The following is a 26,152-nucleotide window of genomic DNA, read 5'->3' on the forward strand; positions in this document are numbered from 1 at the left end:
TGAAACTAAATTGGTATATTATAATTGTACTACTGACTATATTGGAACTATAGTATGTCTTGGCGTATGTCCAGATTTTTTTTTCTTAAAATTATGCATATGAATTAATGAACCAGCAATCTATATGACACAATTACACATACCAATTTAATTTATCATGAGCATTGCACTCATCACATTTTCAATAAAATTAATATGACCAAGTCGATGTTAAATATATATAAAAATCATGTTATATATTATTATAGTCTTCAGTAAAGGTGGAGGCGTTCGATGAACTTTCCTTCAAAGCCTGCGCAAGTGCGCAGACGCAGCCGGTGGCAGTCTTCACACGAGCGTCGTTAGATATAAACGTGTAGTAAGTAAAATAATTACTATTCTACTATCGCGATACAAATAATATGACAAAAAACATACATGTGTTTAAAAGTGAATTGTGAAGTTAGTGCCGAAGTGTAAATATAATTAATTAATAGCAGTAACTAGTGTAATGGTGAACCGATGTGGAGTACTACGGCCAGAGCTTAACGTAAGTTTGCAAGCTTAGGTTATGATAAGCTCATTGCTACCAATTAATAACATTATTTTTCTTTGTTTAAATTTATATTTCAAATATAACTAACTAAGCGAATACATATAATATAAAAGGTATTTAACTAAGATATAAAATATATTCGTTCATATTACTTGTATCAAAAACTGATATATGTATATTTTTAAAGCTGAATGCTATATTTCAATTCGTTTTATGATCAAGATATAGATAGGATAGAGTCAATTATAAATAAATTCATAAGTTATTAAAATTTTTCAAAATTTCCTCGAATGATGTTGTTCGTCAGTTGCGTTTTTTGAAAAATATGTATTACGTATATAAATTGTTAAATTTAACAATTTATATTATAATTTGTAACTGTTTATTAGTTTGTGAACAGCTACAAATCAAAATATATATATAAAGCTTATCGCTACAGACTTCTTTAAATTAATTTACTAAAACGAAACTTTACATAAGCAGTAGCAGCAGTAAGCATATTTGTACTATTTTCTTTTAAATTATCATATTTGCCTGTCATTGATAGGCTCATAAAAACTGAAAAATTGATCTTAAGGTTAAGTTTTTTTACTGTTACTTTTTTTTAACGTGGGAACATCCTCATAATATAATCTATTAATCAAAGCCAATTTATAATCGAACGAAATGTAGAGCAACATGTTAATTTATTACTTAGTGTCTTCTTGTTACAAACGTACAATTAGTGTTGTATCGCCGATTTTTTTCTATTTTAATTCATCTCTTGCGAATTTCCACTTAAAAATAATGTTTTTTATATATAATTTTTTTTTTAATTTTAATTTACAAATATTTTTCTATTGCCTAAGGCCTATGTTTAGGTGTATTCGATGTAAATGGAACCGCTAAATGTAAAAAAAAAATAATAGTATTGGTTCTCAGCATCAAAATAAAGGTATTGAAAAAAAAGGTGAAGTGATAAAGTCATTCTTTTTGGGGTCGGCTAAAACGTTAGGAACGATCGACCGAGAGTGTGCATCTGACTGATTTCTTTAGATTAATTAAATCGTTTCACGCTCAAACGTGAAATTGAATTAGCCGCTTCATAGCTAGTTTGGCAAATTTAGAATTAATCATATCATACAAATACGAATTTTATATATTTTACAATTTTACGCGATTTTATTGTACGTAATTTATATAGTATTTAATTATAGTAATTTATCAGATTAGCAATTGTACGTTGAAATATAAAATACTTATAGCTAGTGTTTCTGTAGTATTTTTTATCCGTTTTTCTATACAATTCCAAGCTCTACTGAATGCTGGTTGATGTGGCAAACCGTCATCCGACACATTCTGGTATTCTTATGAGGCCTTCTTTCCCAACACTATAAATAACTAGTACCTACCTATAGTAATAATACCTATAGTAGTAACTATAACTAGTAGTCGCCCGCGGCTTCGCACGCTTTTTACGGTGTTGGTCATGTGTTAGGCCAAAAAGTAGCCAATGTCCTTTCTTGGAGTTTGTTTCATACCAAATTTGATCAAATTTGGTTTGGTCGTGAAATAGTGACAGACGGATAAACAGACAAAGTTACTTTCACATTTATAATATTAATATAGTTAGATAGATAGAATAGATAGATAGATCGAATAGATAGATAGAAACAATTATTAATTTAGTTTTTAAAATCTATAAAACTTTATACTTATATAGGTATATTGTATAAGAATAATATAATCGAGTACTGACAACTAGAATAGATTATCTATCAGCAGTACTTACATACATACAATATATTTGGTTGAATATCCTGAAAAGTTTTAACTAACAGTCCAACAACTATAGAAGAGCGATATGAGTGCCATTAGACCGAGGCAATGAAATAGTGTAACTTAACACTGTACAAAGTATCTTAATAAAGCTAATCATTTTCTTGATAAGAAATCATTTGTTCGATTCGTAGAGAATAACACGAATTATCTTTTTAAGTTAATTCGAATGTATTGATACAATACAAATATTTGATTCGAGAATGTAACAATGTACCATTAGGACAAATCATTTGGTATTCGCAGTGCTCGCGATGTTTTGTGTCGGTGTGAAGAATTTATAATGGTTTGTGACTAGTAGGATCGTCTACCTGCCGTTAATAGTAGATCGGTATTCGTTGGATATATTTGATATTCTATTGTTATAACATAAATAAGAACAAGAATACATTGTAGTCTAAATAAACTTTACTCATATGAGTATTGTGTAGAGTTAAATTATACGAGAAGATACTGTGTGTATTTTGGTGGAGGATAAAATAAAGTAACAAAGGCCTATTCCTGTCTTTAATAGAATATTTAAAGCTTATGACACAAATACAGATGCAGGCAGAGCCGCATTTAAAGGTCTAGAGGCCCCCGGGCCACAAAGCAGTGGGGGCCCTAGACAAACAGAAGCGTGAACAACCTAATAATTATATTATCATGAATTAATTACTTTTTTATTTCAATCAGTAAGCTATGATTTATTTACTTGTATCGGTAACTTTTAAAATATTAAATAATAACATTTTTATAATTTGACTATATCTCGGTATTTGTTAACTTGCTGAAAACTGTGGCCCCCACTGATGTGGAGGCCCCAGGGCAGTTGCCCCGGTTGCCCTCCCCTAAATACGGCCCTGGATGCAGGTGAAACTTGCAAGTTCACTTACAATGTTTCCTCACACCGCCTAGAACCCATAATGATACTATGATTCTGTTCTTATTTGGACGATAAAGTTTTGAAAATTTGCCTTGAAATAATACCGTCCGAAAAATGATATACGAATCGAAGGACACAATTCACCTGAACGAATCATATGGATTGATTCTTGATAACCAGTTCCGTAATTAACAAGTTTTTAGCCGTCGCAAAACGGTAATTGTTGAAGCAGATACTTTCTCACTTATTAACTGAGACGCACACGATGTCTTACCGCAGTTTTTATTGAAATATATTCCATTATTTACCAGGCGGAGAAACGTGAGATGTTTGTCTAGTTCGAACATTCTAAAAGATCAATTTCGAATATTACCTTTTACACAAAATCTTTTCCTCTTACGGTTCATAAGCGTCTTAATTTGTATTATTCCAATAACAAATATTAAAATTCCAATCATAAATATGTTAGTACTAATAATAAATACTTAATTAATTATAAATTGAATCATTAAGTAAAGATTAAACTTAATTTCTCGCGGATTAATTCATTTAAATTATAATGGTTCCATAATTATATTAAATCGCGTTACAAAGTTTGTAAATTTAACCATAAAGTATTAATTGCGTTTGCTTAACAAATTATGAATTTGTGCTTAAAAAATTGTTACAAAACAACTCAAAAACTTGTTTTTCAACGAAGTAAACTGTATTCATCTTATTATTCCATGAAACAATATTTTCCTGTTTAAATCTTGATGTCTTTATATGAAAACCGGAATTAAGTATTGCAAAATTTATAAAGATTTTTGTTGAATACCAAAAACGTTAAAAAAATTATAACAAAGTAATCTTAGTATAACTTTTTCAAGTTTCTATTTCTAGCTCACTAAATTTTCTAAATAGTCCTCATGTCTGTCTATGTGAAAATTTCTCGTGAAAAAGCTCGTTTCAAAGAAGGTTTTGAGAAAAATACATCACGGGCAAAGTCGACGGTTTTTCACGTCATAAATAAATTACAATAAGTAAACTGTCAAAATATCACTAATCACTATAGTTGTTTGACTTTAAATTATACGGGGAAACAGATCAATAGACAATTCTTCTTACTCGCATATAGATATAATTAAAGGTAGTGCATTATGCACACACCAAAACTTGATTTATTATATAAATTATAGTGGTAATTCTTAAGTTCCACAGGTCGTTGTCCAGGCGGTCACGGTTCATGCTTCACGGCTTGATATCTAACGCATCTCCCACTAAAATCACATTCTATATTCATGTCAGCATACAGATATGCCTTTTTAAAACACACATGCCGTGTGTAATATTTCTATTCAATTTTTTGTACAAAAATAACTCCTTGATTGCAAATTGCAGGAAACTTTAAAGTAGGTTTGAGTCTGAATCGATCAATCAAAATCGATATAAGAAATCGTAAGTTCTAAATCGAATATAAAAGTAAATTTCTTTATATTCATAATATCTTTTTTAAAGATTTATCATTCTATTATATTGTTTCCAATAATAACATGAGGATGAGATTTTTCTCTTTTAGTCAGGAAATCGGAATTGCGATTAAACATGAATAGAAAACTTAATGGCAATGGTAATATGTTTTTCTTTTTGTTATATTATTACATATATTTAGTAAAGTATTTGAAAATAATAATATTGGATTTTATTGAATACACCGGCAGAAGTCCCTTCTAAAAGGCGTCGAGTGTATTTCATCACTCTGCTTCACCTCACCTTTTATAGTACACATATGTACCTATATGTAAGCTGAACATTGAGAACAAATATGTGTTATTTTCATTTATAAATTCGCAGCATGCAATTATATTTTCTTAGCTTTTAAGTAGAAAGTTTTAGATGTTAGCATAGTAACGTACTTATTCAAAACATAGCTGAAGTAAAGATTAATTTTCTAGGAAACGAGGCTAAGAACCGGTTAAATCAATAGTGACTTCACAAATTTCTTAGCTTTCATACAATAAATATAAAGTTGCGTGGACAGTTTGTAGAGGTTTCTAGCTAAATTGAAAACACATTATATTGTAGTCATGCGTACATTAGACATCAACGCGCGTTAGTATTTTTTATTTGCTATAAATCTCATCAGAAACTGATCTTAACGTAATTAGACATTCAAAGGCTTTTATTATATATATGGGGATATTTTTTTTATTATAATTATTATGCTTTGTAAACAACATGAAGTTTTCAATCAAACAATATCCCTATATTTAATTTCATAATATGAGTCCATGACAAAAGGTACTCTCTCATACAGCCACGACTTATTTTATACGCAAGGATTCGAAAAAAAAACAGCTAAAACATAAATAGACAGATGCTTGTACACCTGTCGACCCTTTCGTGAAGGTTATTTACACTCCCGCGCAGGTCTAACCCAGTGTAATAATGAACCAACAGGATTTATACCGTTGGATTTTTAAAATATCTATTGCTTAAAACATCACATTTTTGGTAATTCGTGTACATGTTAATTTTGCTAATTGTTTTGTATATTTATCTATATTTATATAAAGAACTATAAAATACGGAAAAGTTTATAAGAGTTATAATTTTTTTATTCATAAATATTTTTAAATTTAATTGGAATAAAAATTGTATTAACACTAAATAATAAGATAGAGTTAGAATTGACGCGCACGAGATCCCGGGCACGCTTTTAAATAACAAATATGTTTATCAACTGAAAAAAATATTATTTCTGTTTTACAATTTAAAATAGCAATAATCCATTATTTAGTTGTTGTGAAACTTGTGAGTTCAATTAGACCTTATTTAGCATGTTCATTTAATTACCTTCGGGTACGTCTACGAAGTTGTGAATGCCATTAAAAGCGTATACCTTGCGTAGTCGCTCCGACGCCGACGGCACGCGAACCTCAATTTTTTTCAACAAATTGCCTTTTTTAATAGTAAAAGTTACTTTCACTCTCAACAACGTACTTTTATGGTGCATTTATCGATTTTATAATTTATTTAAATATGTTTTATATAAATAGTTACATCGATACGCGAATACTCGTTTTATAGCTGGAAAGCAGAACTTATCGAAATCAATAAACTTTATTCGGAAGTACTCTTGCAAGCACTTTTAAATCGATATTTTATAAGATTAAATTAATACGGAGAGTACTTTTCATCACGTAGAACCGGCAAGAAATTTCCTAGTTAGTTACTATTATAAATTAATTAAATTACAAAATCTGAGTAGGTATATACTTCCAAGCCTAACATTTACAAACAGGGGCGGATCTTGAATTTGTGGGGCCCTGGGCTAATACTGCCTAAGGGCCCTACCTAATTACTCAACTAATTGCTATTTTGACAAGAAACTGTTTTCTGCAGTGATGTAGGTATATGTAATATATGTTAAGTACAGTAAGAGAATAGGAAAACAAAATATTTTATTAATTTATTAAAATATTATTTATTGCAAAATAAATTGACATTGAGAAAGACATTGAGAAATTAATGATTATGTTATATAAATTATAAAACAACCTTTCTGCATTTTTGTGCTGCAAATTCTTTTATTTGGTCATCGCACTGTAGGTTCTTTGTTAAATCGCAATTTATCGAAAGAACTGATAAATGATTTAGTCGATTGTTCGACACTGTTGTCCTGTATTTGTTTTCTATATATGACATCCTGGAGAAAGAACGCTCCGCTTTACAGCTAGTGATCGGCATCGTTAGAAAAATCTTTAAGATGGTATAGCAATTTGGGAAAACATCAAGAAGTTTCTTTTCATAAATTAGCCAAAAAATTTCACTGCAAGAGGTATAAGACTCTGTCTTAGACTGCAGTAAGTAAGATTTTAACTGAATGCACTCATTCACTAAATGTTCGTCTACGTCATTTGGATAATAATCAATAATATTACGTACACTTTCCAGATCTATGTGTTCTTGATTTTTATCTTGCAAATCCATTAAAAATTTAATTTTTTTGCTATAGGTCTCATAGGCTTGGCTTTTATTATTTAAATCCATAATCATCTTATCCAACGCAACATTAAGCGTGTCTCTTTTAAATTTTTCTGCGCCGTTTACTAAGACTTTATCTGTAGATTTATCTGAAAATTTTGAAGTAATGCGTCTCTTATTTATGTCACTGTAGTCTGTTCCCACACTAGTACTTAATTTTTTAGCTTTCTCTTCGTATTCTTTTAGCTTCTGATCAGATTTTTGCCTTATGTTTTTCACGAACTCTTTTAATGACACAATTAACTTATTGCCTTCACCAATGTCTAAACCAGGGCTCTGTACTTTTTTATTAACTACATTAAATCTCTCCAAAATTTCTTCCCAAAAAACAATCAAAATTGCAGTTTCTAGTTTCGCCAGGTTATTAAATAAATTTTGTGCCTCTTTTCGGAAATCAACTTTTTCATCGTTATTTTCGCCGAAACTTTTGAGAATTTTCATAATGCCGTCATAATTACTTTTCAAAGCTCTGACAGCATCAAAGTGACAAGACCATCTGGTGTGGCTTAAACTTTTTAACGTAAATTTTAGTTTTGTTTCACGATTTAACAGTTCCCACCTATGGGTCGAAGCAGAGAAGAAAACGTATATTTTTTGCACTATTCCAAAAAAATTTCTAATTTCGGTTGCAACCTTGACGGATTCTTGACCAACTAGGTTAAGGGAATACGCAGCACATGGCACGTAATCTGCGGATTTATTTTTTTCCTTTAAGAGTGCTTGTACACCATTGTAGATTCCGGCCATATTAGCAGCGTTGTCATATGACTGTCCCCTGCAGTTATCCAGTAGTAGTCCATTTGTTTCCAAAAAGGCTTGTAGAATATTAAATAAATATAAGCCAGTATGGCTACTAATTTTAATGAAGGATACACATCTTTCATATACTTTTCCCCGAAAACAGTATCGTAATACAATTACAAGTTGGTCATCGTGAGACAGATCTGGGGTTGAATCCATCATAATTGAATAATACTTTGTGTCGTCGTTATTTATTTCAGTTATAATTTGTTTAATTATTTGTTTACCCATAATCTCAATTATTTCCTGATATACTGTTTTTGATAAATATGATATTACAGGGTTTGGTCGCAGCTCTCGTTGTTCAATATGTTCACGTATGAATGGATCGAATTCTGCCAATAGCTCTAGAGCACTCATAAAATTACCATTATGTGGAGAACCAAATACTTCCTCGGAACCTCTAAGTGCTAAGCCTCTTATACTCAAAAATTTTAGCACTGCAACAACCCGTTTTAGAACATTATGATAATATTCTGTTTCTTTATTTAACTGCTCCTGAAGCTGTTTGTCTAAAACAGACTTATTTTCTTTTCGTGTCAACCACACTAACATTGAATTCTTATGTTCATTAGAATTTTCGTGATTTTCTAAACAAAATCCTATGTGTTTCCAATCAGAAAACCCGGTTGTGTATTGAGAAGGAGTTTTAGAAAAAAGTTTGCAAGTCAAACAAAAAACAGTACCAACTCTTTTTGAATAACATAACCAAGATCTTTCCAGTAATTGGCCATTTTTCATTTTTCTAGTTAAATATCTATTTGAAAAAGATCTGTTTTGTTATTTTATATTTCTTTATTGAAGCTGAATATACATTCTTCCGATCTTTATTTTGAAAGTCAGTTATTTCATGTGAGAGGACGAAATTAATAAAATCATTATTTAGCAAATCTGGCCACAAGCCCACGTCAACATATTTTTCAAACTCCAACTTAATATTTTCTACATTTATTTCCACATCGGTATCGGTATTACCTTCCTTTTGCTGAACACCAATTTCGTTTTTAGAGGAACCAGAGGGTTGTTGGAAGTCAAGATATTGCACATTTTCATCGTTGGTATTTTTTTCCTGGTTTTGTGATTTTTTGCTTCCTCCCATAAGATTGTCTTCGCATAAAATACCTTCCATTAGGTTTTTTAAAGGATTTATAGCTATTTCATTCGCGTTTATATGTTCTGATTTAAAAAAAGTTTCAATTTTTGCGCATTTATTTCTTTCTTTTTCTCAAACTGTAATTTTCTTTTTTCAGCTCCACTTTTATATTTTCTAGCAGACATATTGTAAAAAAGGATATTTTTCTGTAAATAAACAAAGAACTGGATAGAATTTTTAATTTTAATACCTACTTTGTAATGAGTGTAGCAATTTCACAAATTATAATTAAATATCGAATGAGTTTGATTTATTTAGTTTTAAAAACTGTAATAAAAATAAAAAAGTCATGTTTCATAATTCTTTTTACTTACCTACTGCCTATTAAAAGCAGGAAGACTAGTTATGCTGAATATTTTCAATTTTAGTAAATTAAAAGAAAGGTTCGGTCCTTATAACATTTAAGCTATCTATCACTAAAAAACTAAACACTTTCCAACAATAACAAAGTCAATTCGTTAATATAGTCGACGATAGCAGAAGTGCGGTAAAATAACAAAATGGCGTCCGACCGAAAACAAGCGACAGGGAATTCCCCGTTCCGTTTGATAGATGCGCGCGCACACGAGCTGATTGATCGCAGTGTTGCCAACCTTATGATCGGATTTTTTTTTAACTCTAGTTAATTTGTATTATTAACAATATCGTCTTTTGGTTTTAGTTCGGTTGGGGGCCCTCTGTATTCGCGGGGCCCTGGGCTGCAGCCCAAAAAGCCTTTAAGTAGATCCGCCCCTGTTTACAAAGCTCTATTGCAACCAATAGTCAATATAATTTTACAGTCTTTCTATAGTAATCTCGTAATCTAGCATTTCGCAGTGTTCAGTTAACTTAGCAAAATTAGTGATATAATTGTAGAACAGAGTTGATTTCGGTAAGGATCTGTTAAATTGCATCGAAATAGTTAATATAAATTTTACATTTAAGAATGTAGTAATAATTATATTTTGTATCAGATACAAGTAGAACGTGTACATTTGACTTACAATAAGCATCATGTTAATTATTTTTTGAGTCGTGATGGCCCAGTGGTTAGAACGCGTGCATCTTAACCGATGATTGCGGGTTCAAACCCAGGTAAGCACCGCTGATTCATGTGCTTAATTTGTCTTTATAATTCATCTCGTGCTCAACGGTGAAGGAAAACATCGTGAGGAAACCTGCATGTGACAAATTTCATAGAAATTCTGCCATATGTGAATTCCACCAACCCGCATTGGAACAGCGTGGTGGAATATGTTCCAAACCTTCTCCTCAAAGGGAGAGGAGGCTTTTGGTCCAGCAGTGGGAATTTACAGGCTGTTTTTGTTGTAATTATTTTTTATCTTTTATTTAATTCCTTATTATAAATAATTTATTTATATGCTTCTGTTTAGACTCGACGCTAACTGTTCAGCAAATAAAGACTAACTAGACGACTGGCACGCAAATATTGACTACGGTATATTGCACACACTATAATTTATTCAATACCATACCGTTTCTGCGTTGTCATTGCCTAGATAATCTTCTAAGCGCCATTTAATTAAGGAGGTACAGATAAAATATAAGAGTACCTAATGACGTGATTAAATAAATGCAGTTTTAAAAAAGATGTTTTAAAATATCGGCCTTTTTAAGTAATTAATAGAATTTTGTCTTATCGTATAAGATTGAACAGAAATCAAAATACCTTTGAATAGGCTATTTGACTGGTTTTTAAAATCCATTTTATATTATTTAGTAAAGGTTAAGAAACCCTGTAAAAGTTGTTTTTTTTTTTTATTTCTAGTACATATTTGCCGAAAAATATCCCTACTTGGACAATATGGCGCTGCAGTGGGTTGGTGACGTCACTTGCCTGTATTTTTTTATCTGTAGTACATTTAGTAGGCAAGCAAGGTTAACAAGCAAGTGACATCATTATAACCCTGGCCAATGAGGAGCGTTTTGTGTCACGTGACAAACGATTAAAAAATACATATTTACTCTATTTATGGATTTTTTAATAAATTAAGTATTATTTTCAACTTTTGTTAATAAATAACTATTTTTAAACTCATGATATATACTGATTACAATAATTGACACTTAACTTTTCGCATTGTCAAATAGCCTATTATTACAGATAAAAAAAAGATCACTTTTCAAATATTTTACTTTATTTTTTTTTAAATTTATCTATCTATCTATGTATATATAATAATTTGTATAACAGTAGCTAGGCCTGCTTACAAGCACGATTAGCTCCATGCTTTCGTGCAAAGGGTACCGGGAGGCGGGTTGTGGGTACGGCGGACAATCACCCCACGCTACAAGGACGCGCCATTCATAAACTTCACACTTCACATCACGTTCTCGAGCAGTTCGGATACTTTTACTTACTTTTGAATACTAAAAATTTCAAAAATAATACCTTACCCATTTTTTTTTACATCTAATAATTTGAACAGAAATTTCGAAGTGTGGCAAGGTGCATTCGATTAAATTTAAGTTATTTATGAATAATAATAAAAACTAGGTAAAAAAAATACTGGCTTATTTAGGAAAGAAGGTTTACTTCTCTAGAATTTCACGTTTTTTTTTCACTGCGAAGAATGAATTTAATTATATAGACCAATTTTGCACTTTAATATTTAGAGGTAGAATATTGCAATTCTGTAGGCTATCTCGGCTCGGCAGAGAAAATCACATGCAATGAAATGCACAAACTACAAAACGTTGCTTCATTTGTATAATTGACAATTGTACAGTAGTCGGAACCGTTTTCTCGACAGTTATTCAGCTTTGTAAGAGCATCGTAATGAGATTATAAGACAATGAGCATGCGTTCGATGTCGGGTGCGGGTATGAAGTATAAGCACTGAACATTCCGTTAGCGAGGTGATTGACCAGCCGTCACTCATGTGATAATTATGTCCTTACACTAAGAGCTCTTCTAACGCTTCTTGTTCAAACTTTAAAGCGACCACAAATATATTTATTAATTATTCAACTGTAATACACAAACATACATTAATGATAAAAACATGTTCTTCCCAGCTCAGATAGTACTGACAAGAACGTCTGAATGTAGATGTGCATACTTACATAGAAGGAAATAAATCAAGTAACAGTAAAAAGACATTTCCGACATATTTTAAATATAATACAACGATTGCATTTTTTATAAGAATGTAGCTACAAAATATTAATCCAAACTATAAAGATAGAGGAAATGATTGTAGTAAATAATTACGACATACATCATGTACTTAGATTAATTGACCCGTACTTATCTGACTACAAAATACATTTATTTGCAACGGTATATTTACATATTATTATTTACATAAATATCACATTAAATAAAATATTAAAATTTCTTATTTTCTATCTTCATTAGGAGAGCTTATTGCGGTATGCTTCCGTCGTCTGATTTATGCATATGAAAGCGAAGGTAGCTTGATAGATGGACTACTTCCACAAGTAATCCATCGATCAGAACCTTCGTGAATTAAATGCTTATATAAATGCCGTTATTAAAAAAATATAAAGGTATTATTTAATTTAAGATTTATTTATATTTACATTTTTACAAACAATTTTCAATTGTCTTATTATAACAGATATCGAGTTATCATTGATTAGGTATGACGTTTGTTAATATCGATTTTAAATCATATACATATATATAGTAATAAAAAACTAAAATATAGTGTTCTAATACACTTGTAAGGCAGATTTACTTACAACGTTGGATAAACACCGAGATCCTAAAAACCCGTATTCTTATGGAAATATTTATATTATTAGTGAAATCTAATCCAATACAGTTAGCCCGTTGCAATGAGCGCAGTTTAGGTTAGTTTAATACCAAGAAATTCGTCAGAAAGTCAAGATTTCGAGCATTTTCTTTTTTATTTAGATTTGTTTATTTTTTATTTTTATTTTGACACATCAATTCAGACAGTGCAAATAAAGTGTTTAAATAATTACTTAGAGTTAAAAAGAGCTTTATAATTAATTGACAGTTTCCTACCGAACTTTCTGCTTTGACCTCCGACATCTTGGGTCAAACCTTTGGATTTGACCAGAAATCATCCTTCGATCAGAGAGTGAGGAAAGGCAAAGTCAGTCAGAGAAAGAGCAGCACCATTATTCAAGTAATTATATAAACAAATATGTAATGTAAAATAAATATACTTTAATAATTAATAAAAATAACTGAAAATTATTAAATAACAGGTACAGTAAAAAACTATTTTAAGTAATTGTTGATGTTAGTTAATATGATAAAGTGCCGATCAAAATTATTCAAATTCACGCGAAGGTTTTAAAGATTGCGCAAACATAAAACAACAACTGTATCACAATACAACACACTCGCTAATCGTTATACCCAGAAGCAGTAGACAAGGACAAGGACACAATGCATTGTTTTGACCGGCAACGATGGTGTTTGATATCGTATCTTTATCTTCTCTGGAATCATTGTATTGTGATACAATGATGTTGACCTATATGATTACGCTTTTAATTATTCACAATGTTTCTGAGATAATCATTCATTATGAGTTCCTTTACATTCAGTCTCATTAAGTCGCTATAAGTAACTGATAATAATATGTATGTGCTCTGTTAGTGCTCCATTAAAGAAATTTAACACAGAGCTGCAGCAGTATGCATTGATATATATACATATTTCTACTTTGACTTTGAACAATTTATGCGAATAATGCAATTTGGCAAAAAAAAAATCGAACGTATAAATTTCGAGTGTTTTGCCCAGATCTGCTAATATGTAATGTCTGATTATTGAATACTGCTCTCTGCAGAATGAGCAATCTGGGGTTACTAAAATTTATCTAAATGATCTTTTAAAACGGGTTTCTAAAAATGTAAAATAATATAAATAAAACAACACAACCAACCTATATTTTTATTTATTACAGTATGCACTAAAAATAAATTGCAAGAACCCACTGACAAATTAAAAATCATTAAGTTTTGACGTGTCCCAATGTTCGATTTATTCAAATTTCGGTGTATCAGGTTTCACGCATATGTAGGTAAGTCATAACTTATTACCGATATTAATAAACCGTTAAAAATCATTTATTAATTAATTAATTAGGAATAAAAACTTTTATTCATAGTGACAAACTATACATGAAAGTGCTCATGTCTTGTAGACTTTATATATAACGCTTTTACTTTTTGTTTAACTGTACATTAAGTTTTTTAACTCCTAACAGTATAAGTAATTCGATTTCAATTTCTCGACCACAATAAGTGAATAAAATAGAGCCGGTATCGATTTACGGTCAGCGAATCGAATCGATGCAGAAACCAATGCAGATGTCGATCATAAATATATAAGGCAGACGTGTAACTTTACACTGCACCTACTTTGTCGTAATTACACTTTTAAATCACCTCGCCTGATTGATTTTAACGACTCATGAGTTTTGCGCAAGTAGTTCAATCTGTCAGTTCTTTTTTATTTTATTGAATTAATATCGCTTCTACATTATTTATAAATCTCGAACAGGATATGACTCGAAGTCGTTATGAACGTACGTACGTTGTTTAATATGAATTTCATATTCCGTTAAGTTTCGACATAGTTAATATGCGTACCTCTCATAATTTATCATACTTATTTAATAGGGTCTATTGAAAAACGCGTCAAAGTCGACTCATCAACAGAAACCTGTTTATGTACCTACAATTTTCGCTTCGTTAAATTTACAAAAAAATGCTTTAATAAGGCTCAATCTATACTCTACGAAATGTTTAATTTTGATTAAAACAACACGTCGCACCTTACTTGTGAGCCAATTTATATTTTATGACAGAATCATTTAAATTTTGACCGCGAAATAAAACCATTCATTTATTTCCAATGTCGACGCGAATTGATTTCAAACCATCTTTCGATATAAGCTTTTCTCGCGTTAGAAAGTTCCAGACATTCGGTAATAATGTACGCCGCTACTCGCAAAGAATACTTCGCCAGCGGCGTACATTGTTTCGCTATATGGGTACTGTTATTAAGATTGCTTAAATACAAATAAGTATCGTGGTAAATAAAGGTTCAATATATCGTAACGCCACAATGTGGTATCAGTAGTAGTTTTAAAATTAATATGTAATATGAATGTCGTAAATGAAAACGTTATAAATTTTATAATAGAAGAAAACTAAATAATAATTTATTTTAAATAACTGAAGAGGGCAGCGATGTGATAAATATTTGCTTGTCACTAGAATATGTAGGTATATAATGAGCGAGGCTACACAGTCCGGGCTTGCAGAAAGCCTTACCACAAAGTAATTCCACGTATTTGACATTTCCGTGATTACAACTATTTCCAAACGTCAGTTGGGGACTGGGAACTTAATTTTGAGTGTATAAGTTTCACAAGTAGACAAGGTGTGACGTCAGGCTCCATTTATCGCGTCGCTCCTTCCGGCTACGACATTCTTCTTGAACATTATTTTAGTTGGTCTTAAGAAAGCTTGGAAGAAACATGTTTGAAATTGCATACGATTCGATGTGAAACACAAACAAAACTTTTAATACGCTAGCTTCATTTAATAGCTCTTAAATGTTAGTACATACATTTTAAAGTAGATAGTCTAAAAATATTTTATTACACTATAATAATAAATATTTGTGCTTAGGTTATTTTTATTTTATTTTATTAGGACAACCGACAGTAAATACAATATCACATACTAAAAATAAATTACATTTCAAAATTACAACGGTAAAAGTTCTACTATTTACAGGTAGTCTCATCGTGCATTGGAATATTATTGAAAATATAAATTAAACATTTTTTAAACTAAAATTAGATAATAAAAACATAAGATTTAAATTGAGCACAAATAAAATTCTTTAGTTCTTTATTGAATTGAATAATTTGAAATTGACATATGTCTAAATCATTTACTTTCATACTGATCGTAATGTATAACAACGATAATCTCGATGTAATGGAAGTCCTACCTAGTTGCGTTTTACAAAATCTGGTATAAAATAAATAGCTCATACTACGGGAATTAATGTGAGCGTCCCTCACTTAAATACAATTTTGATAAAAGTTTTATAATGTTATATAGCGACAAAGAGGTTATGAGTAAAGAACAGTCCATAGCAATCAGGTCAACAATCAACACCATACTTCCAGTTATCTAAGATGTCGGTCACCTCCCATTGCGATCGCAACACAATTCCTTGAGCTCTTTTACAAGTCTTGTTCTATGAGCATACCTATTGTTTTTACGTATTGACAAATACATTTAAAAATAACTATTTATAAATTGAACATTAATAAAAACGCTGGCTTATTAATATATTTTTTATAACATGAAATTAAATATTTTATGAAGTGAATAAAATAATAATAAAAAAGTATAATGATTTTCATTTGTCCATGTCATTGAATAGATAGATAGTACATCTGAGTTACTCAAAAGCTGAGTGAACAAACTCTTGAGAATGAGATCTAAGCGAAATCCGGAAGCAGGCGTGCGCTCGGGCAGCTATCTGTAATATCACAAGATAGAACAAATGTCTAATTCGTTACATAAAATAACCTTTTGTACTAAGATATAAAAGTGTTGTAGTTTGTTCATAAGTGTAATTATTTATTATATAATTATAAACAATGTAAATTGAAAGGATGAAAGTAAAAAAGTTATCTTTATTACAATGATTAATTATGACAATGTTTAAACGCACACGCTGTTAATTAATAGTGTAATGGTTTGCTTGTTACAAACGAACCTTTGTTTTTAAAATATTTTGATAAACCATTTAATTTGAAGGTATTATATTCTTATCGTACTATCTCTTTATATCTCTTCATAATTGAACATGCAGATTCATTTCTGAACATGCAGATTCATTTCTGTAAACTGATGTGGCAAAGACCACTCATAGATAGCCTTCTAAAATACTCAAATTGTGTAAATATACTGTATTATTTAATGTTTCCATAGGAAAAACACTTATTTTATTGACTTGTTAAAGTTCCAAACAAGTTAAGTTTCATTCTGCCAGCATTCTTGCCAACATTCCACGCGGTCATGATTTATACAGTTAATACAATTCTTAATTCATATTTGTATATGTTTAAGTATGTTAATAATTCCTAACAAGTAAATATTATTATTAATATTTATAGAAATCTCTAATCCTTTTTTACTTCTAGAAAATAACGTTAGAATCAAAAATGTTAATAGCTTTTCTCTTTTTGTGGAAGCTATAAAACAAGAGAAATAAATTAATTTGAATTTTTCTACATATTTTGTTTGACGTAAGGATCAATAACATACTTTCACTTAAACATAAAATACAGTCGTTAACCGATTTACAAGCGAATGTTTTTATAAATTGCTGTTTTGCATAAATCCATTGAATGTGCGAAATTTTAAAACAATAAAATATCATTAGTTTCATTAAGGTCTACATGTCCAATTAAGCTTTCGCTGTATTAGGTTGTACTAAAATGCTGTTCGCTTTATTAGTTGTCAAGGCCTTTTATATAAACTATTAGATCTTCGATTGTTACTACTAATACTTATAATAGCTATATATATTAAAAATAGAAACAAAATATCTCACTGTTCTTAACCAGAACAAAATAACACGCCACTATAATGTTAGCATATTTTAGCTTAATCAAACAACAACATTGTCGTATAAATATAATAAGTCGTATGAAACACTCAAGATTAAATCAGAAAAAATATAATATTACGTAATTGAAAACAAACATTTTTGCACGTATGAATTAAAACGGTCACGTGTACTCCACCTTATTTACCATTCTAACGTGGGTTTTCGGCCACTACATAGCATTAATAAGCTTAGTGACCTTCTTGGTAGCAATGTGCTCAAAATTTATAATATGATTGTTATGTATTAACTGACTTAGCACAGTTTCACAACTACAAAACAAAGTAATAAGTATCTATATCTATAAATGTATATCTAATTAAACAGATGGTGATGCGATTTTCAATTAAAACCATTAGGACCAGTGAAATCATTGGTTATTATGATATTCGTGTTGCGAAGAATACATAACAGCCCACGAGAAAATGTACTTCTTTATAAGGGCTGTATATCTTCTAAGGTACACTCATAATGACAATTTTCATCTTTTGCAGATTATAAATATTCTATTATGTTTATTTTCTAAGAAATACATCGAATTAAATAATTATAATCATTTACTAAAGATTCACATATGTCAAAGTGCGCTGCGAAACGGAAAACCGCCAAATCGAATTTGATAAAATTTGAGAATTGAATTGATTACGTTTGACACCTAACAAGCAACTCGCTGCAGACAAAAACTTGTTATTGATAAATTTCCAAATCTAGCCAATATACACACAAAAACCATAAATAGTTTTCGACAATATATCAAAGTTTCTCACTTTTTATTTTAGGTATTTATTTTAAAATATATAATGATAAAATAAAACTAATGTATTAATTATCTATGTTTATTTACCATGAAGTCTCAAAAGCAAAAATATATAAAAAGAATATTAAATTACTTGACCTTAAGCATGTGTCATTTATAAAGTCTGTAAGGGACATAAAAAGCTATCTGATGAAGCTTAGCGAGCGGCTGTATCTTGACATAATCGGAATAACTCATCACTTCGCATGATGATGCAGAATACGAGCTGAGAGAAACGCGACTTCGAAAGTAAAATTATCAAGATAGAACATTCATCCGCGTTCCGGTACTGATTTTACTGTGGTAACCATATTTCTGATAATTATTATTGCAGATCTTTATTAATAGTCAAATAATATGTTATATCTTTTTAAAATTAATCTAGTAAATATAAAGTGGCTTCAAGTATTTAAAATCCTAAAATATTGAAGGAGAGAATGGACAATTATTATATTATCTCGGGAAAAAGCGTTCTTAGTTAAATAATAAAAAAAAAAAATTATACAGACTGTACTTAATATTGTATAAGCTCATGTTTAATGACGTGCATTATTAAACTTTTCGAGGCATTTTCTTCTGTATATAACAAAATATGCGTCTAAATTATTTTGTAGAAGAAAGGTTTACAAATCTAAAAATTCCATTCCAAAAATATTGTATGTTTTATGTAAAAGTGACTGAATATTGTGTTTACTTTTTGCCTGTAAAGAATAATTGGTTATCGCATGTATAAATCAATTTACTAAGCGGTGAAAGGAAAAAGATAAATATTGCTAAAGAAATGGAGCACTTGTTCGTTATTAACAAATTACTTTCTATTAAACTAAACACAAGGAAAATCTCATGTTATTAGACATTTAAAAATAAAACTCAATCGATAGGTGAAAATGATAATAATTCATCAAATAATTAATTACTTTTACTATGTAGTTGTTATAAATCTCGCGCAGTTTTGCAATAAAATTGGAACATTAAATAAATGACATGCATAATATATGTATACATGTATATGGGGTAAATTTTGCAGAAGGAATGTTAATTTTATTCTAAGCACACACTTCTATCATTTTATCTAAATCAGGGCATTGCGATCAGCTCAATGTTCAAACAGGTGCTTACAAACAGGTTCCGCGGCCGTCTCGTACAAGCAAACAACTGCTCTCCGACTCGGTATAAATTTATTACCGTAGTAAATGTGCTAAGTTCATTTATATTCGTCGTTAAATATGATTTATGTCACATTATCATTTTTTCCATTTACTGTCATGATTAAGTTTGCCGGTAAATTAACTAGTCATACACATTTTAACAAAATTATCGATACTATCGAAAGCAATTAAATATCGATTTCAGAAATGATTTACTGATTGTAAATCGTGACGTTGATGCAGACCGTGATACTCTCAAATATTGTCACCAACATTCCTTTAACAACTATAAATTAATTATTTTGTCATTTTGTGCCATATTACTTACATCTGAATACGAATATTTTAACTTAAAAATAGTTAGCTATTGAGTTCGTAAATAACTTACTTTTTTACACCAGTATTTTTTAACCTACATGGCCGTATACGGAATACAATCGTGTACCGTCTTTGACTAACATAAAATAGACGTATGGGAAAATAGCATATTAAACGCTAAGGTTCTATTTTTTTTATTTCGCATTATACATTATTAATTTAAAATTGTTTTCGTGGTTTTTATTGTGAAGTGGTAAGCAGTGCTATTTAATTATTTTTTTTTTTTATTTTTTTATGGTATAGGTTGGTGGACGAGCAGATGGGCCACCTGATGGTAAGTGGTCACCATCACCCATAGACAATGATGCTGTAAGAAATAGTAATTAGTTATCTAATTTAATATATTGTTGTAATTTCAGAGACTATATCGTCATCACTAATGTGCGGTGGGGGGACGCGGATGTTGCGAAGATGCGCGAGGAGGAGCTGGAGGTGGCGCTTAAGGTGGTGATAGTGGGCGACGGCGGGGTCGGCAAGTCCAGCATGATCCAACGGTACTGCCGCGGGACCTTCACGCGGGACTACAAGAAGACCATCGGCGTTGATTTCCTTGAACGACAGATCGAGTTAGTCTTCGTTTTAAATATTTTAAATTCTGATTGAAATTAACTTTATAAATTGATAAATAACAAAGTATTTTTTGTTAATGCATTTAATGTTTAATATTAGCTTAATTTTAGGTTGAATATTAATGATCTAAAATCGAAAATATTAATTATCTTACATTTTAACGTGTCTGGTACGGCATTTTGTGTCTGGGTTCCATCCATATATTCTACCGCTGTGTTTATTGTGAGTGATTGAGTCTGTGTATCTATATATAATAAGAAGGGACATAACATCTTGGTTTCCATGGCTGTTGACTGTTGTTGTTGTTGTTGTTAATATCTTACTGGACCGTTGGTCTCTCAGCCATTTTAAATAAAAAAATACATCAACGAAGATAGTAATTGTATTCATGTCTCATGTCCTTAACACGAAGGTTTCTCTGAATTAATAACCAAGTTTCTATGAAGGCATGCATTTAATGCGCCTTTAATAATATTGAAGGGACCTGATGCAATTTTAAAGACATTATCGTAAGGATAGTGATAAAACCAGTATTAATACAATATAGAAATATTGTTGAAACACTCCGTAAGAACTTATTAATATAAAAAACATTAATCACTTTGATGGATGGTCTATGAGCGTTAAAGTCTATTGAAAAACCTTAATTTATAACTGGATATTTAACCACAGGGTTATATCACTATTGATATTTTGTCTCGCTTCGATGCCACCCACGCATCGGTCATACAATCGACAAATATTAATAATTCATAATAATGTTTAACTTTGAAGGGTAAGTGCGATAGTGCTAATCGACACAACAGATAAAATCTTAGTTTAAATATTTATCATATATTTAATGGTATTAGGAATATTGAATAGTCATTTCTGACAATGTCTGAGGGCGCTAGCACTTACTAATAAATATATAAATAATAAATAGCTCATATACTAAATTAATATAACAATATTAGTACATATGCAGCAACATACAGGGAAATAATATTTTTACAAATGGATTGAAAAAAAAGTGTGAAAGAATACAAAGATTGATCGTGTTAATTAAAATATATATAAAGTAGAGACTGTTCATATATGGGCTTGTACGTTAATATATATATTTGTGTTTTCAGTATTGATGGTGAGGAGGTCCGGCTGATGTTGTGGGACACGGCCGGGCAGGAGGAGTTCGACGCGATTACCAAAGCATACTACCGAGGGGCACACGCCTGCGTCCTCGCCTTCTCCACTACCGACCGAGACTCTTTCCTCGCACTGCATTCATGGAAACTAAAGGTGGGGTTTCGAAATGAAATTTTATCAATTTTAAAGATTTCTCACGAACTCATGAATCAGTCATGAATTCGTGAAAAGTCTTTAAAATTTATGATCTTCCGTAAAAACCGGTAAATTATATACTTATGCTTATGAGTTTATTGCGAAATTTGTGATATGTATGTTCCAATTTATTAAATATGTTTAAGTTGGGCTTTATGTTATAAAAATAAGTACCAGATTTATTCTAAAAATAACCCGTCATAAACTACAGATACAGAGTCAAATTTATCTAAAAATAACTTACTAAAATGTTCAAATAGGTATACTTAAATAAAATTCACCAACATTCGTAAATTTTTAAACATATGTCGCGGCTCTACTTTATTTTGGGTTCTATATTTTGTACATATTTTGGAATGGTGATATCTCTCATAGCATCTGTAAGAAGTATCCCGCGACAAGCCGCAGATATGATTACTTTTTTAAAAATATGTAAACTAATATTAAAAAAATAAATTACGCCGTAAGTTCAAAACAACTTAATAGATAGTAATAGTTTTTACAATGCAGCGAGGATCAAATATCCTTCTCTCCGTTTTTAATTTGTTGAACATAAAACGTATAATAAATATCTAAATTCGATAATAAACACTACACAGATAAACTATGTCACGACCCGCGGCGCACTTTCCGTTACGCTACGCTGTAATCTAAAACATGTATATCGCATACATAAATTCAACGAAATGCTCATATTTCTATAGTGTTTCTATACCTATATTTGAATCCGGTGCGTCGTCATAAATAACTGCGAAATATTTAACGAGATGTCTCGCTGGTTTTACGGGTTTTTTACGATATTCATCTTCGTTTCGAGCGATGTGACCTGTATCAAGAATGTCGAGAGCGAGGACCAGTGCATCGATTATTACAAAACTGGTGAGAACTTCGATTTAAACCTGTTAGCTGGTGACTGGTACGCGGTGTATTACTGGCCACCGATTCAGAGAAGGAGGAGTAGCTGTGAAGTGATCAAGTTTCAAAAGGCGAATCAATCCGAAATAGAGCCCGCCTGTGAAAATAATTTACCAAAGAAAGACGCGATTTTGAAGTCCAGCTATAAGAATAATTCCGGCAAACAAACGACTGTATATTATTACGGCGAAGAGGAAGTCAAACATCAAATACGTTCCTGCAATCTTCTGTCGAAATACTTATTTATCAAGGTGGATGATGAATACGTCATGGGTATAAATTGTTCGTCCGGAGGCAGAGGGATTCTCCTCGCAAAAAACCAACCCACAGATGAGGAAGTGCAGGACGTCGTAGAAGATATAGACATCATGAGAGGCCGTCAAGGAAGTCCTGACTGCCCACTCGCTCGTTAAATTAATCTTAGTGATAATACTACTATAATAAACACAATAATATACATAATTGTTAAATATAAACTAATGTGTGATATGCAGTTCACTCTCTGATACAATAAATAAATATCTACGTAAAATGCATGTTTTATTTAATCATCTATTGATTTAAATATTAAAACATAATAAAAGCATAGATTTCAAATTGATGAGGTAATTAATTTTTTTTTTTTTTAATATTTGATAAATCTTTGAATTTGTTTGAAAACAACCGTATATAAATCAAGTTTCCGCTTCTGAGAAAGAAAAAGTTTACCTACTCATTTTGTTACACACATTTATTAAATTAATTTAAATATCTAGTTTAAGAAACGAATACTAATTTCCCGCTTTTTTATAATCAGTAATAATATTTTTTATATAAACAATATATTCAATTCAATCGGTGGAAACTTCGCTGGATAATGTGATATCTAAACTGTATTATGTTATTAGATTATATTTTATATCTGTTTGTTTCCCAAATATTAAATAAATAAATGTAATAAATCCGTAAAATAAATGTTGTTTGCAAAAATAAATTCTATTTTTAGAAACCCAGAAAGAGTCGCATCACCCGTGAAATGGTGACAATCACACCAGGCTGATAACAGATTAGGCAAAAATTATAAATAGTATTAGCTTATAAACTCTCCAGAGGTCTACCCGAGTCAAATCATTAATTAATGATACTAGTACACTTTGATAAATGGAAGTGGTGATTGCGCGAGCGTGTAATTTTGATTAGTAATTCGATTATCGATACTCCTTAATAGATTGAGTATCAATTATTTGTCGATTTAAATCGCAGAACTAATTTTTTTTTTTTTTTTTAATTAAATTTTTCCTTGTATTGTTGTCGGCTTATATTTATTGTATTTATTTTTATAAAAGGAAAAACAAATCCGTTACTTTAAGTTTAAATTAACTTTCTCAGGTTTTTATTTTATTGCAAATGAGTTCTTAAAAATAATTACCTATATCTACGTATCTATATATTTTTTGTACCTATATGTTGTAGACATTTTACGGCCTTGTTGGTCTAGTGGCTAGTGGTATATGGCCACAGAACCCGAGCTACTGGTTTTAAATATCAGGCCAGTATAATATACCTAAATCTATTGAGTTTTTCAATTGAAATATATCTTAGTAACGGTTTGGAGTTTGGAAGTGTAAAATCTTTCGTTCAAATTAAATATATTATTAAATCTTGGTTTTGTATTCACTATACTTAAATAGAATTTTCAATATGAAATATATATTTTCAGGTGGAGAATGAATGCGGGGAGATTCCTACAATAATAGTTCAGAACAAAATTGACCTCATGGATCAATGCGTCGTGGGACCGTTAGTACTGCTTTTATATTTTCACATTACTATAAGCTATATTCTTATAAATAAAAATAAAGTGCTCAAAGATCTCTCTATAAATCAAAACTGAAGTATATTTGAACTGAAGAATATATGGAACATCAAACGCTTGATAGTTTTTTTGTCTATAGTCGGAGAAATTACGTCCATTACCTCGCACGAAATTTCTTGTTTAGTTTTCGCTGTAATGTTCCGCGCGTTCCATCTACAGTTTTTTTATAATCTTATTTGCCCAACTACACATAGTGTAAAATCAAGGAGGATACATGATAAAAAATAAAACTTTTCAAAGCGTACCTAAAAATTATTTACCTTTTGATTAGCTTGTATCGGTTACAATTGAACCTAATCTACGATTACTGTTATAAGTAATAACTCCAGTGTCCTCTTGCTTAAGAATATCATGGTTTTTCTCTTATTAAAAAGAGCGATTCGATATTATAATATGCTAAACATAAACGGCTCCGTATTTAACCCGACATTCACCACTGACCGTCAAGTAATACGTGGTAAAAACCACCACTCTTAACACTGAGCAATACTCGCAAGATCCCTTTGGATGATAAATATCTTGAATGTACAGCGATGAGGCGGAGCTAGTAGCGCGTGCGCTGGGCTGCCGCCTCATGCGCGCGTCCGTGAAGGAGGACGTCAACGTCGGCGCCGTGTTCCGAGCGCTCGCCGCGCGCTGCCTCGCAGACTCGCGCCGCGAGCACGCCGAGACGCCACCCGTCTGCGTTGCGCCCGTTATAGGTATTTCGATTTTTTAAACACAAATCGTCCTTAACAGTGAATCGAGATGACCCAGTGGTTAGAACGCCGATGATTGTGGGATCAAACCCAGGCAGGCACCGCTGAATATTCGTGTTTAATTTGTGTTTATAATTCATCTCATGCTCGGCGGAGAGGAAAACATCGAGAGGAAACTTGCATGTGTCTAATTTCATTAATGTTCTGCCACATGTGTATTCCACCAACCTGCATTGGAACAGCGTGGTGGAATATGTTCCAAATCTTCTACTCGAAAGGAGAGGAGGCCTTAGCCCAGCAGCGGGAAATTTACAGACTGTTGTTGTTGGTATTGTGCTCCTTAAGTAGCAAGACTATGGAATAATTTACTTATGTACTAATATTTCACATCGAAATTATTTTGTATTTAAATACTTTAAACTTTTCACAGGTACATTTACAAATCATAACAGCAACGGCACGATCCTTCTGCGGCCGACTAAACACCGGCCTGGTGGTAAAAAGAAGAATGTACTCAAGAGCGCGTGTCGGATACTGTGAAAGAAATAACAAATAAATCCTTCTTTATTAAGGCAAACGGAATTTGTATATAAGATATCAAACTAGGAATACTTTTTAACAGAACTA

The 26,152-nt window shown here is 31.1% G+C and overlaps 2 protein-coding genes and 1 long non-coding RNA gene across 3 annotated transcripts; 2 read left to right on the forward strand and 1 right to left on the reverse strand.

The window, feature by feature from the left end:
* The first annotated feature begins 306 nt into the window (after nucleotides 1–306).
* Nucleotides 307–26,152, forward strand: LOC124537392 (ras-related protein Rab-23). Its single transcript, XM_047114226.1, has 6 exons — nucleotides 307–529; nucleotides 20,527–20,733; nucleotides 21,853–22,015; nucleotides 24,672–24,751; nucleotides 25,359–25,528; nucleotides 25,956–26,152. Exons 2-6 carry the CDS (start codon nucleotides 20,579–20,581, stop codon nucleotides 26,063–26,065), a joined length of 678 nt encoding a protein of 225 aa, XP_046970182.1. The 5' UTR covers nucleotides 307–529; nucleotides 20,527–20,578; the 3' UTR covers nucleotides 26,066–26,152.
* On the reverse strand, nucleotides 9,314–9,786 carry LOC124537395. Its single transcript, XR_006966926.1, has 2 exons — nucleotides 9,513–9,786; nucleotides 9,314–9,344 (listed from the first exon to the last, which is right to left on the reverse strand). It is a non-coding gene; the product is annotated as an uncharacterized LOC124537395 (long non-coding RNA).
* On the forward strand, nucleotides 22,614–23,498 carry LOC124537393. Its single transcript, XM_047114227.1, has one exon. The coding sequence runs from the start codon at nucleotides 22,825–22,827 to the stop codon at nucleotides 23,383–23,385; it is 561 nt and encodes a 186-aa protein (XP_046970183.1). The 5' UTR covers nucleotides 22,614–22,824; the 3' UTR covers nucleotides 23,386–23,498.

Source organism: Vanessa cardui, chromosome 18 (genome assembly GCF_905220365.1).
Source record: "Vanessa cardui chromosome 18, ilVanCard2.1, whole genome shotgun sequence".
In the NCBI taxonomy this organism is placed as follows: domain Eukaryota; kingdom Metazoa; phylum Arthropoda; class Insecta; order Lepidoptera; family Nymphalidae; genus Vanessa; species Vanessa cardui.